The 12,906-nt window shown below is 40.3% G+C and overlaps 2 protein-coding genes across 7 annotated transcripts in view; one reads left to right on the top strand and one right to left on the bottom strand.

Moving 5' to 3' along the window:
- Positions 1-6,849: 6,849 nt before the first annotated feature.
- METTL18 (methyltransferase 18, RPL3 N3(tau)-histidine) lies at positions 6,850-11,005 on the bottom strand. 3 transcript variants are annotated; one of them, XM_061585445.1, is made up of 3 exons: positions 10,665-11,005; positions 9,558-9,702; positions 6,850-9,082 (listed from the first exon to the last, which is right to left on the bottom strand). In XM_061585445.1, the coding sequence occupies exon 3, from the start codon at positions 8,893-8,895 to the stop codon at positions 7,804-7,806; it is 1,092 nt and encodes a 363-aa protein (XP_061441429.1). In that variant the 5' UTR covers positions 8,896-9,082; positions 9,558-9,702; positions 10,665-11,005; the 3' UTR covers positions 6,850-7,803. The 3 variants fall into 3 exon arrangements, with proteins under 3 accessions (XP_061441429.1, XP_061441418.1, XP_061441411.1); XM_061585434.1 differs by having other exon boundaries at positions 9,558-9,645; XM_061585427.1 differs by lacking the exon at positions 9,558-9,702.
- FIRRM (FIGNL1 interacting regulator of recombination and mitosis) overlaps positions 10,628-12,906 on the top strand; it is a 102,671-nt gene continuing 100,392 nt past the window's right edge. For 2 of the 4 annotated variants that reach the window (XM_061585355.1, XM_061585344.1), the window contains exon 1: positions 10,763-10,991. In XM_061585355.1, the coding sequence (XP_061441339.1) occupies positions 10,887-10,991 (105 nt within the window). In that variant the 5' untranslated portion in view covers positions 10,763-10,886. Of the gene's footprint in view, positions 10,992-12,906 lie in introns of all 4 variants that reach the window. The other 2 variants (XM_061585374.1, XM_061585365.1) reach the window with 2 other exon arrangements.

The following is a 12,906-nucleotide window of genomic DNA, read 5'->3' as shown; positions in this document are numbered from 1 at the left end:
AGACTGAGGTGACTTAAGGAGTGGTTCTAGCTCTCTTTGATCATCAATCAGTTGTGATGCTTTACTTTTCTTAGAATTTTTAATTGATGCCCTTAGTGGGTCCTCCAACAAGTTAAAAAGCTTTTAAAAATCCATTTCCTACATTGTTTAGTTGTTTTTTGGCCCTTCCCTTTACACTTAATGTTTTTACTCTTTTTCTGTGTTGCTTCCTTTAAGTTTCCCTTCTTTTCTTTACCAAGTTTTTTTCCTTGCTACACCTTTTTTACGTCTTTCCTTCACATCTTTTTCATTTGTCTCAACTGTGATCTTGGCGTTGTTTTTTTTTAATTATACTAGCCCATCATTTCTTTTATGTAATTCAGCTGTAACAACTAACAATCCATAACATTCTGACAAAAATGTCTTGATTGAATCCAGTTCTTTAGTTATTAGCTTCAAATGTATCTCCACTTTAGATGAAGCTAAATGGTCCTGGATTGAAATCATATCTCGTCTGAGAAGGAACAAACAGTTGGGTTTATGTCCTTAGTAATCTCAGGTTCCTCAGGAGGTTTTAGGTCCTTGCATTTATTCTGGGTCAGTTTCAATCAATCAATCAATCGCCTTTGTTGCATAGTCAACAGACCACAGCAGGCACTCACAGCAAGATACAAATACACAGACAAATACATTTTACAATTGTTGTACACTTTCAAAATCTCTTACAGTGCACTGGCTTACAGTACTTACAATACAAAGTAACTATAAGCTGTACACCGTCAGATGACTTCAGGTATCATATAATCAGGCCTTCGGACCCATCATGTCCTTTCTGATCATCATTGCTTGATTTAAATATTTGGCCACACTCAAGGTAAGTGTACTGGCCGATCGCCCAGGATAATTTAAAAAAATAGGGTTTAAAATATCTCTCCTGAGACTGTCATAAAATTTGCATTTAAAAAGGACATGCGTGATCGTCTCCACCTCTTGCACGTCACAGGGACAAAATCAAAGATTCCTTGAGATCTTTTCATACCTGCCCTCCAATAATCTCAAAAGAAGGGCATCACAACGAGCCAAGGTAAAGGCCCGCCTATACTTAGGAATAGAGAGCCAATACAGATATCGCATCCCTTCCAAGCAGGGCAAAACGGGCAGTCCCAATGCCCTGGGAGAGCACGGCCCCATGGCAGCTGCCACCAATTCTTGATTATCTATATCGATTAGGTGTCTTTTAACCAATGCCTTGGCTGTTTGGAGCTCCATCTGTAACAATTCTTGGGGTAAAAGACCAACCGACTCAATTTTCAGCCTAACCAGTTTAGGACACGTTGCATTAACAGGGTTATTTAAAATCTGTCAAGCGTAAGACTTTGGAGAAAGCTTAAAAAAACAGCGTAACCAGTAATAAATTGTATGAAGGCATGCTAAGCATTTCAAAGAATTTAAACCCACTTCCAGCATAAGAACGACCCCTGAAACACATTTAGGGACAGATCTCAAAGCAGCATGCAGAGGTCCTTTTAAGGACTCCTTAAAGTATGGGGACCAAATCAGAGCACCATACAGCAACATTGGAACAATTTTTGCCCTAATTATGCTTATAGCTGCCGGAACATATCTCCCACCTTTAGAAAGGTAAAATCGTATTAGTGCTCCCAGATTTTTTCCAGCTTTGCCTTTTATATAGTTAACTTGTGGTTTCCAACTACCTGACTCATGAAACCACATTCCCAGATATTTATAGGAATTAACCTGTTCAACTCTCCCAGAACCTAAATACCAGGGGAATCTGACCTTCCGCTTTGAGAACACAATAACCTTTGATTTTACGTGGTTAATTGTTAAAAAGTTATCATTACAATAGGCCGCAAAGCCTGAGAGCAATCTCTTTAACCCTAACCTGGTAAGTGATATTAGAACTGCGTCGTCTGCATATAGCAAAATGCACACTTTATTGTTCTCTAATTTGGGGGAATGGGATTGAATCGAACTCATAGCATTAGGGAGGTCAGCCAGGTATAAATTAAAAAGAATAGGTGCTAACACATACCCCTGACTTACTCCTCGGGTAGAGCAAATTTCGCGAGTGAGATGACCACAATAGTTACATCTTACTTGTATCACGGTGTTATGATACAGTGCCGCTATCAGGAGCAAAAGTCTCCTATCAATATTTAGAGAATCTAATTTGTTCCATAGGCGACTTCGCGAAATTGAGTCAAAAGCTGACTTTAGGTCAACAAAGGCCACGAACAACTTGCCACCAGGGGACACTGCATATTTGTACAGCAACTGGGACAGGACCAGACAATGGTCAAGAGTGGAATGGTCCGATTTAAAACCAATCTGTTCCTGGCCCAGGATATGATTAGCGTCTGCCCACGACTTTAGCTTACAACCTAAGTAACCAGCATAGATCTTACATACCACAGAGAGCAATAATAGGCTGATAATTATTTGGATCACTTTTTGAGCTGCACTTATAGATTGGTACAATGTAAGCTCTCAGCCAGGATATTGGAATCAAACCGGATTTATTAATTATCGTAAATAGAGAGGCCAACACAGAGGCCCATCAACTTATGTTACAATGCAGCATCTCCAGGAGAATGCCATCTGGTCCAGCTGCCTTACCCTTCTTAAGTCGCGTAAGCAAATCAACGATGACATCAGGATCAACCAGATGCCACTGTGGGATTTCAGACGAAACAGAAAAGGGGAGGCTAGGACTTAAAACGGCCTCATTATTAAAAACCACTCGAAAATGCTCCTTCCATATGTCGCCAGATGTGTAACAGTCAAGGCTTTCCTTACGATTAGTCAAGGCCCCATTGACTGGCTGCCAAAAGGACCTGGTGCTGCGTGTAACAGGTGCAGCTGCAAGCATACGCCAAGAGTTGCGAGCAGCTTCCTGTTTTTTTTTTTGACAATAAGTTTCTTATAATCCATGCGCAGTGCATAATAAGAATGCGGGAGTTGTCGTTTGTTATTGCTGCGGTAGCAACGATAAGCAGCACGAATCGACCTCATATTCCTACATTCACTGTCAAACCAGCTATTACGTCTATTATCTGGATATTTGCGAATGGGGACAAGAACATTTTTTAGATAATACACTGACCCCCTGGGTCAGTTTAGTGGTTATAAAAACCCCATACTGCATGTGGGAGCTATCTAGGTCTGGATCAGGTACAGCTCCTTGTGAAGAGGTGTCAAGACTTCTCCAAGCCTCAGGGGTTAGACTGATTAATGATTCCACTTGGGCAATTTCAGTTGCCAGGTCTAACCCTTGTAAAGTCCTCTCAGATAAATATCAAAGCCATTCTTTGCATAGTCCATGGACCAATCAAGGTTAGTTGAATGAAGATTTGGTACTTCTTTCTTACATTCCTCTTTCAAAGGGAAATAGGAAAGGATTTTGTTTTGTCTATTCCTTGTCTTTTTTGGAAGGTCTAACACTGGGGGTAAGGAGACCCCTAAAGTCTTACACATTTGGTGTGTAAGAACCATAATTAAAAAGCTCCTTGTAGCCTTAAATTGACCTGCAGTAAACTTAGCTTGCTTCTTTCTACTGCCAAATACTCCAGCACAATTTACAACTTGATTGTATAAAATACACACAAACATCTTACTCCATCATAGCTCCTTGACCTTTTCTCTCCAGCGGCAGAGAGAGGTTTCCTTGGCGTCTTTAATGTCTGTGGGCAGGAAGGAGTTCTTTCTTTGCTATTATCTCCTTCAACCTTCAGCCTTCCTCCCACCTCTGCTGAACAAGACTTCCAGAACTTCCAGAACTGTTTTGAGTTAAGTTGTTATATCTTTTCTGGAGCTCACCAAATGAGATTAAAAGCTCAGTAATGATCAAGAGCTGTTCCAGACACCGCTGATTCCACCACCATCTTCCTGCCCTTCATTTACTAGAACTATTAAAAAACAGAAAGGCTACTTACATGCAAATCTACATGCTTATTCATAGCTAACAATGTTGGGTAACAAATATGACTGACTGTGGCCATACTCAGAAATGGAATAGTATTTGTGGCTTTTATCCTGGAAAAATAACTTACATAAAAATAACTATGAAAGGTTGTATGTTAACATAACATCATGAATTTAAAAAATTGAAAATTTATCTTTATCAAGATGTTTTCTCATGGTGGTCATACTACCTCAGATTTTTTAAGTATTACCAGTAGATTTAAAAGTCAAACAATATAAACAATCGCAGAATATTTTAACAATTTGTATGGGCAAAAATGGATCTAGACTGAGGTGGGAATCTGTGACCCTCCAGATGATTCTGGACTACAGCTCCCATTATCCCTGACCATTGGGCCAGAGAGTTGTCCAACAACATCTGGAGGGTACCACATTTGCTTCTCCTGTGGTAGGATCATACCATCATGTAATTAAAAAAGTAGTCAACAAAGTATTCTTGGTTTCATGAAATATTTAACAACATTTGTCTATGGTTAGATATGTTGCCCTTCCAATGGATTAGCATGGATTAGCTCTAGAGCCAGGGGTCACCTCCAAAGAAGCCAAATAAACCTTGGGTTTGCCTTAGCATTAAATGCAAATTGGGTCACTGGGTTCAGAGGTCTTGCAATACCATTTGCTGGGGAACAAACAATAGGGGACAAGCTGTTGCATTAATGCCCTGCTTCTGAATTTCCTGGAAATCTAGCTGGCCACAGTTGGAAACAAGATGCTGCACTAGACAAGCCCTTGGTATGATTCAGCAAGGCTATGTTCTTATCCTGCTGATGTGGAAAGGACCCACAATGCCAGTATAACATAAAAAGGGGCTTGAGGTCTGCCCAAAGTCCATAAAAAGTGGGTGTGGAGAATGGAGAATACCACCTTCGCTATGTCTGCATTGCTGCACCTCTTCCTGGACTCAAAGGGACAAGGTGGAGTGAGCACCAATATTTCCAGCTGGTTTTAGCCAAAAAATAGCTATGCTGCACAGCTCACTTGCATTTAAGTCTTCTTGTTGAAGACGTGAAAGCTCTCTGTGCTGTTATTGATAAATTCAGGAGTAAATGAGGGAAGGGAAGGGAGGAGCAGACCAAATAAAACTGTGTTTATATAATTATTTATTTTATAAAACAAAGGCAACTTACAATTTAAAAACTATCACAAAAAAACCTAATTATTTCCTTTAAAAGATTTTAGGCCAGTTTTTTGCACGGATGCCTGTCCAAAACGGCTTACAATTAAAATCAGCAGATGATAAAAAGAAAAATACAAAACTTTAAAAATTAAAACTATAATTTAGTAACACTCCCTGTATTTTTTAACAGAGCCAGAAAGAGTGTAATTCAGTCAGACCATCACACTGCTCTTAAATGTTACACCTGGAAGGCCAATTGGGAAAAAAAAGAGAGGTCTGTAGGGCCTTCTGCAAAGCCAGCAATATCATAAGAAACAGATTAAAAGTATTTAAAAACAGAACAGAGTTAATAACATTGTTACGATTGCTTGGCTAATCCCATTTTGGTTCAAGTGGAACCCAGGAGGTGCAAGTCCAGGAACTATACTCCCACCCCCACTCTCACGCACCCCCACCCAATGGTATGGCTGGTGATGCGTCCCAGAGGTTTTATGTGAAGAACAACAAGGGCAGTGTTAAGAAACAAAATTAACCAAAAGCTACTGCATAAATGTTATCTTCTTGGCAGACTTCCCTCACTCACAGTAGAATCCTCCATTGTTCGTTAGGAGCCTTAGTTTTTCAGGGTCAGTTAGAAATATATATGCAGATACACACACACAAAATCACCAGACTTTCAGACCCCTCCTTGGAAGGAGGGGGAGAGAGGAAAAAGTATTTTAAAAACCAAGGCTTGAATCTAGTGAAAAGGGAAGGGGGGCCGAGGAACATCAGAGCTCCAACACGTGTACTATGCTCTCAAGGAATGCATCGAAGGACTGCAGGGACAGAACCAGGGAGACTCTGGGTCTTGGTGCAAAAACTTGAGACCAAGAGATTCCTTCCTGGGTTTGGATCAGGGCTCCTCCACATAGCTTCAGCTGTATTCAGTTGCCCACTCAGGGCCTAGGAGAGGTAATCATTCCTACCTTTCACTCTTTATAGTAAAAAGATCCTTTGATCTCTTTAGTTTAAAGTTATGAATGGGTTAGGATATTAATGATTAATGCTGCCACGCACCCAAGTAGTTCTGTGCTATTCTACTCTTTCTCTCAATAAAAGCTTTGCTTTATTTTGGTTTGGACCTGCATTTCTTGGGGTAAATATATATACACCATTTAGGCACATTTCAGGGCAAAGCGCTTGTTTTTATCCCTAGCAAAAGATCCCCGTCCACTCAAGGAGGTGTGTTTCATAGGACATGGGGGTGGCAAGGTCACACAACTCAGGTACCCAAGAGCACATATCGTAACAACATTTAAAAGCATCCAAAAGCTATGTAGTACAAAATTTTAACAGCCTGTCTAAAACTAAGCAAGGATGCTTAGTTTGCTTAGAATTCCCTTTGGAGGGAACTCCACAGTCATGTGTTGCCACAGAAAAGGCCTTGTCCTGCGTTCCTAACAACTTAGTTTCTCTTGGTGGTAGGACATACAGCAGGCCTCTGAAGCAGATTTTGAACAATGGGAGGAGGTTTTCTTTCTGGTATCCTGGCCCCAAACCATTTAGGGCTTTATAGTAAAAAAAAGCATCTTCTTTTGTACCTTGAAACAAACTGAGAGTAAATGCAGTTGATGCAACACCAGTATAATATGGTCAATAAAGCGCATTCCAGAATGGAATCTGGCTGCTGTAATTTGCACTAGCTGTAATTTCCAAATACTCTTCAGGGGAACTCCAATGTTGAATGTGTTGCAACAACCTAAATTGGAGGAAGAGAAGGAGGGGAGATAAGAGATGAATGAGGAAAAAGAACTGGGGCAGAGAAAACACTGAGAGAGAAAAGTGGGCAACAGAGATGTGGGTGCTGGCCTACCACTGTGCAAGGATAGAAAAGATCATGCACATAGGATACACACAGAGAACAGCACTGTGGAGTGGAGAGACAAAATGACTGAGGATTACGAGAAAGGTGTTTAGTGAGAGCTGCAGAGGTATAATAATGCATGCTCTAGACTACAGAATGGGTGAAAAAGAAAAAGAAATTGTAGCAAAAATGCTCTGCCACATTTTACATAACAATATGAATATAGTGCAGCTAACATTGCTATGTGGCCCTCTTGAGTCAATGAAAATAGAAAACTGTCCGCAATGGAATTAGAATTGTGCACTCCCACTTTAATGTCTCCGATTTGCCCATCTCCAGGAGATCATTATCCACTACAAAAATTCAACTGTCTTCCACAAACATAAACTGACTGGAGAATCAAACATATATTTCATTACAGGCATGCACCTTTCCAAAGGCAGCTTGTACAAAAATAAATTAGAGGTAGCATAGTTTTGATTATCAGGTGCAGAGGACAGATAGGATAGCTATTACTATTTTGCCCTGCTTACAAAGGTCTTGGGGGCACGAGGCTTGGTACTCCTGGACAGATTTATCTTTGTGCAGTAATCATGTTATTGGAAGTATAAATTAACAGCTATTTGAGCATGCATGTGGATTGTAGACTTGTGCATAAAAAGATGAAAAAAAGCAGTGTCAGTCACAGTCAAAGAAATGAGAATTTCTGACAAGGATTCTAAGGAAGAGGGAGCAATAGGATCAGGGAGACAGAAGAGGAGACATACAAGAAGAACACAACTATGAACAAAGAATAAATGTGTTAGCAGGAGCCCCATGAAAGCAAAACAACAAAAAGTATTTATTAACACACACATTAATGGGAGTTCTTAAATACCAGCTCGATAATGAAACGCTTTAGCCCTTTGTCAATAATTTTAACAGTTCTAGACTTAAACAGATTTTTCTTCTCAATGAATTTTGTAAAAAGGTGGACTCCACCTCCACACCCGAAGTAATGCGCTTTGCTAGCCAAGTATACACAGCCATTTATTTCCAGTAATCTTGAAAGTGTTTCATGCAAAGCCTCATAATAATCAGGATTATAAATAGTTTCTGAGGTGAGTATGAGATCATATTTTGCTAAGGGCTCATTGCTATTTAACAGAAGATTAGTAAACTCTAACCATTCCCCAGAGAAGAATTTGCATTTAGAGAGCAAGCCTTGGGTAAAGTCTTTTTTTCTGCATTGTTTTAGGGAAAGCTCAGTATTTCCTTTAATGTCATCATTCTGATGAGTGCAGTTGACCAATACATTAGGCTGGGTTATTTCATCAATCACTGTGCTGTTATAGTCCTGAAAATGGACTTTTTCAGCATTTCCTTTTAATGCAGCTATTCCCAACAGTCCAGCCCCACAGCCAAGATCCAAAACTAACTTGTGTGCAAACTTAATTTCAGATTCTATCAAATAATCAATGAGATCAAATGTGCACTCCCAGATCTTCAGACCTCCTTCATAGACACCTGTGATTAGGTCAGAATAAGAAGAAACACTTTGTGACACAATGTTTTCCCCAAGAGAGTTTTCCAAGAGTGCCATCTCTACCACAGAAATATTTATACAGCATGTGCCAGGAAGGGTCCTCACAACTTTCTTTTCTAACAATTTGCTCAAATCTTTAGGAACATTATGTTCCTTGGTGGTTTTAGGCCATGAGTGTTTCTTTGGCATACCCTTGCTTTTACTCAAAGAGCTGTAGCCTGCTACATTAGCAGGTATTTCTGAGAAACGCTCCTGGTTTGATATCTTTTCTTCTGAAGAAGCCTCTTTCCTCTTTTCTGAAGTGTTTTCTTGCTTGTTCAACAGGACGAAAGACTCCTGTACCAATTTTTGCTTTCCATTCCCAACTGCCTCTATTCTGTTTTCTGCTGCATTGTCTATAGAGAAGTTGAACTGAAATTCCATTTTTTTTTGTAAAGCAGGTATAAAGAATAGTTTATGTTCAAAATATGAAATTCAAAGACACACCAGTGGAAGTACTGACTGCAGTGTTGAAAAGAAGTTTGCAGGTCCAGTCAAGTCTTCACTGTGAGATTATCTTCTATGCAATTAAACTTTCCACTACTTCTTCTCTAAAAAGAACAATATGTATCTGACAAAGAATAAAAGAGAATAGCTATTAATATGTATCTATTACTATTATTGTTACTACTATTATTTGCAACTGAGAGATGAGAAAGCTGAGGATGGTTAAAATGTACCCAAGAGTCCCCACACTGTTCTTCATTACTCTTCTCCCTGCTCCTCCGAAGAATTTTATGATGCCCTTATATTTTGTAAAAATATACAGAATATGCCCTTATTTTTTGTAAAAACAGATTTGTTGTCCAAACCAACTTCACCCTCTCTTTGCTTTTAAAAATACATGTTTAAGCTTATGGGGGCAGCAAAAAGCAAAAGTAAATATGAGATGAAACTGTGGTTATCATACTTTGGACACATAATGATAAGCCATGATTCATTAGAAAAGGCAATAATGCTGGGAAAAACATAAGGGAGTAGAAAAAGAGGAAGGCCAAGCAAGAGATGGATTGATTCCATAAAGGAAGCCACAGACCTGAACTTACAAGATCTGAACAGGGTGGTTCATGACAGATGCTGTTGGAGGTTGCTGATTCATATGGTCACCAAAGGTCGTAATTGACTTGAAGGCACCTAACAACAAGTATGCAATCAACTCATTTGGCATCAATTTGTGTCCACATTTTTCACCTGTGAAAATACTCTTAGTTACACTCTAATTGCAAAAAAGCTCCTGGTTGTTCTATTTGTTCCATCAATTAAGTAAAAAAGGGCTGAGCAATGCTGGTAAAATTTAATTCTCGTAACACCACAGTCTAAGAGGGAACTATGTTTGTGCATGTGTTCTAAGAAGGGCAGTACCAGAAGGCATGCTTGCTTTGAAAGAAGCCTGTTGACTTGCTGGCCCAGATTCTGACCAGACCTTTCAAGGTTTCAGTCTACGTCTTCTCAGCGCTTCTCCTCTCTGGCTCCACTCCTTTCTATTCAAGATACCACCTCTTACCACCCAGGCTTCTCTCCCTGCATTTCAACCTAGAAACCATCCCTCGAATTCCTGCTCCCTGACCCAAGATTCTTTCCTGCCAATCCTATGAGAGTTTGAAGAACTTGGCCAACTGAAATGCAGTACTTCTTGACTTAGGCCGCAGCTCAGTGGCTCTAGCACACGCTTTGCATGCATGTCTCAGGTTTAATCTCTGGCACCTCAAGGTAGGACAAGGAAGACCCGTCAGAAATTGTGGAAAGTCGCTGCCAGTCAAGATAGGGTAATACTGACGAATCAATGATCTGTCTTGGTATAAAGTAACTTCCTGTGATTCTAGTTCTCACTGTCATGAAGCAGACTTTAAATGGTGACCCGCATGACAATACTCTTCCACACAAAACAATTTTTAAAAATTAGCATGTCCGGGAGAAAACCAGATGTGCCTGTCTAAGCCAGCTTTTCAGGAACATACGTCTTCCTAACATGCTAGTTTTCTATACGAAGGGAATTTAAGAACAATATTGGAGACTATTCGAGCAGGCGACCCCCCGGCCTACAGTTTGAAATACTGCCCAGTCTACAGTCTTATAATCTCAGGCAGAACTAGGCTCGTGTTGTCCATTACGCGACCTCAGTCCTACGGAGAGCAAAGGCTTGCCTAACGCACCTCTATTCCTGAGAGGACTCCCAGCTGGCCCGTTTCCGCCAGCTCAGTTTCTTCGCGCGGGGACTTCATCCTCGCCGCCATTGCTATCACCGCCGCGGTGTCTGATGGGATGCCGCAACGGGCGGGAGATAGTCTTCATTTCAAGGCGCCAGATTCGGACGGCGCCGCTGTTTGAGGTGAATTTGTAGGTAGTGTCGGTCGGGCACCGTCGTTATCACCATTATGTCCCAGGCCGAGCCCGAGTCGTTGTCGCTGCTAACGCAAGTAGAAGGTTGGGATTCAGAGCTGTGCCGCCGCCAGCTCTTCGCAGTCTTGCCTCGTCTTCTCATATCCTTCTCTTTCACTGCTTTTGCCCGTGCGCGCTAGGACCGCGAGGGAGGGAGTATAGCTGGTAGGGAGAGGGTGCTCTGTGAAGGGAAAATTGGTAGAGAGTTGGGAACAATAGTAATGAAACATTATTTTCCCCCTTTCTTAATCTGATGTAATTTATCTCGTGGTTTTGTGATGCTGTAGGTATTAATAGTGTGGGGGCTGGAGTGGGGGAATGGGGAGACCCAGCTGGTATACGTTAAGCAAAATTTAGAAAACAATAGCCTACAAAACCCACTAAACCCTCACAGCACAACATTTCATAAGAAATGGTGTCGGCTGCTCAAGAAATTCCGGAGGGCAGACACCACAGCTTGACCGCAAATGCCTTTGGATTCCACATGTGAGAGTGGATGTGATAAGATTTATTCTAATAGTGCACCATGAACTTGAACACTTTTCATGGGATTACCTTTTTTTTCTAGATTATGCCAGATAATTCAGAATCACTCCAAAAAATCTTCCCTTTCTCTACACAAAAACATAACACTGAAACACCAGAATGAAATCCATCCCTTTTCTACTCTAGTGTTAGGTCCTATAACTGTAAGGATGGTATGGTTTTATCATGTTGTACACCGCCCTGGGAGCTGCTAGCTATAGGGCAGTTTAGAAATGCAACTAAATAAAATAAATAAATAATGGTTAAAATTTGACAAGGAATTTCTAATATTTAAGTGCTGTGTGGTACTATATGTGTATTACACAGCCAAGTCCTTTGCATTACACAGCCAAATCCTTTGCATGTTTATTCATAATTATGCTCTGTTAATTCAGCGGAATTTGCACCTAAGTAAATGTGCACAGGATTGGTGCCCTTTGTTGGCTTGGTCTGATCAATAGACTCATTATTATTTCTAATATTTATAGGATACCTGTGTGCCTGAAGATAGGTTCCCAAGGTGGCATAAAATAAAAAAATATATTCTCCTTGTTTGGACAGTGATCCAAAACTGCTGTGATGTGAGCAGGACTCTTTTCTGGTAATTTGGCTTCTCTGACATTTAGTTCTAACATCTGTTTTCAGGTTAATTGCTAGGATAATTAGCTATGGAAAGAAAGGGGTTTTAATTTTACCTCAATCCAGAGCCAGTAGTTTTTTTCTGCCTTTTATTTTGAGACAAAGAGTACCACTGCTTACCAAGCAGGTAGAAGGAGAATTTATAGGAAATACCGAATTCCCTGGCCTCTGTTTGGTACTGAAACAGAAAGCCATTTCAAACACAGTCTTTTGAAGCTTCATCTCTATGCAATATTTATTTATTACATTTGTGTCCTGCCTTCTTACCAAGATGGAACTCAAGACAGTGTATATAAAGTTTCTAGGTGGTCTCCTATAAATGACCTGAAGTTGACCAGGAAAGAGATCTTGGGTCATGGTGGATAGCTTGATGAAAATGTCAACCCATGTGTGGTAGCAGTGAAAAAGGCAAATTTCATTTTAGGGATCATTAAGAAAGGGTTTAAAAATAAAAATGCCAATATCATTGTGCTATTATGCAAATCTAAGGTGCAACTGCATTTTGGAATGCTGTGTACAGTTCTGATTGCTACAGCTCAAAAAGAATTAGGTAGAGCTGGACAAGGTTCAGAGACTAGAAACCAAAATGATCAAGGGGCTGAAGCATCTTCCCCCTGTGAGGGAAGGTTACATTATTTGGGGTTCTTAAGTTTAGAAAAAGTGAGTAATGTGGGAACTAACAGAGGTGCCTAAAATTATGTAAACTGAAACAGAATGAATAGAGGGATGTTTTTCTATTGGCACCTGGGATTATCCAATGAAGCTGAATGTTGAAAGATGCAGAACAGAAACAAGGAAGTACTTCTTTAGACAGTGCATAGTTAAACTATGGAATTTTCCCCTGCAGGATTT

The sequence above is a fragment of the Rhineura floridana genome, chromosome 1 (genome assembly GCF_030035675.1).
Source record: "Rhineura floridana isolate rRhiFlo1 chromosome 1, rRhiFlo1.hap2, whole genome shotgun sequence".
In the NCBI taxonomy this organism is placed as follows: domain Eukaryota; kingdom Metazoa; phylum Chordata; class Lepidosauria; order Squamata; family Rhineuridae; genus Rhineura; species Rhineura floridana.
The sequence above is the reverse complement of the archived record's forward strand: the minus strand, read 5'-3'. Positions and strand labels throughout refer to the sequence as shown.

What these genes read in the sequence shown, in the direction of transcription:
- METTL18 (XM_061585445.1), bottom strand. Translation starts at nt 8,895, where the DNA reads ATGGAATTTCAGTTCAACTTCTCTATAGACAATGCAGCAGAAAACAGA.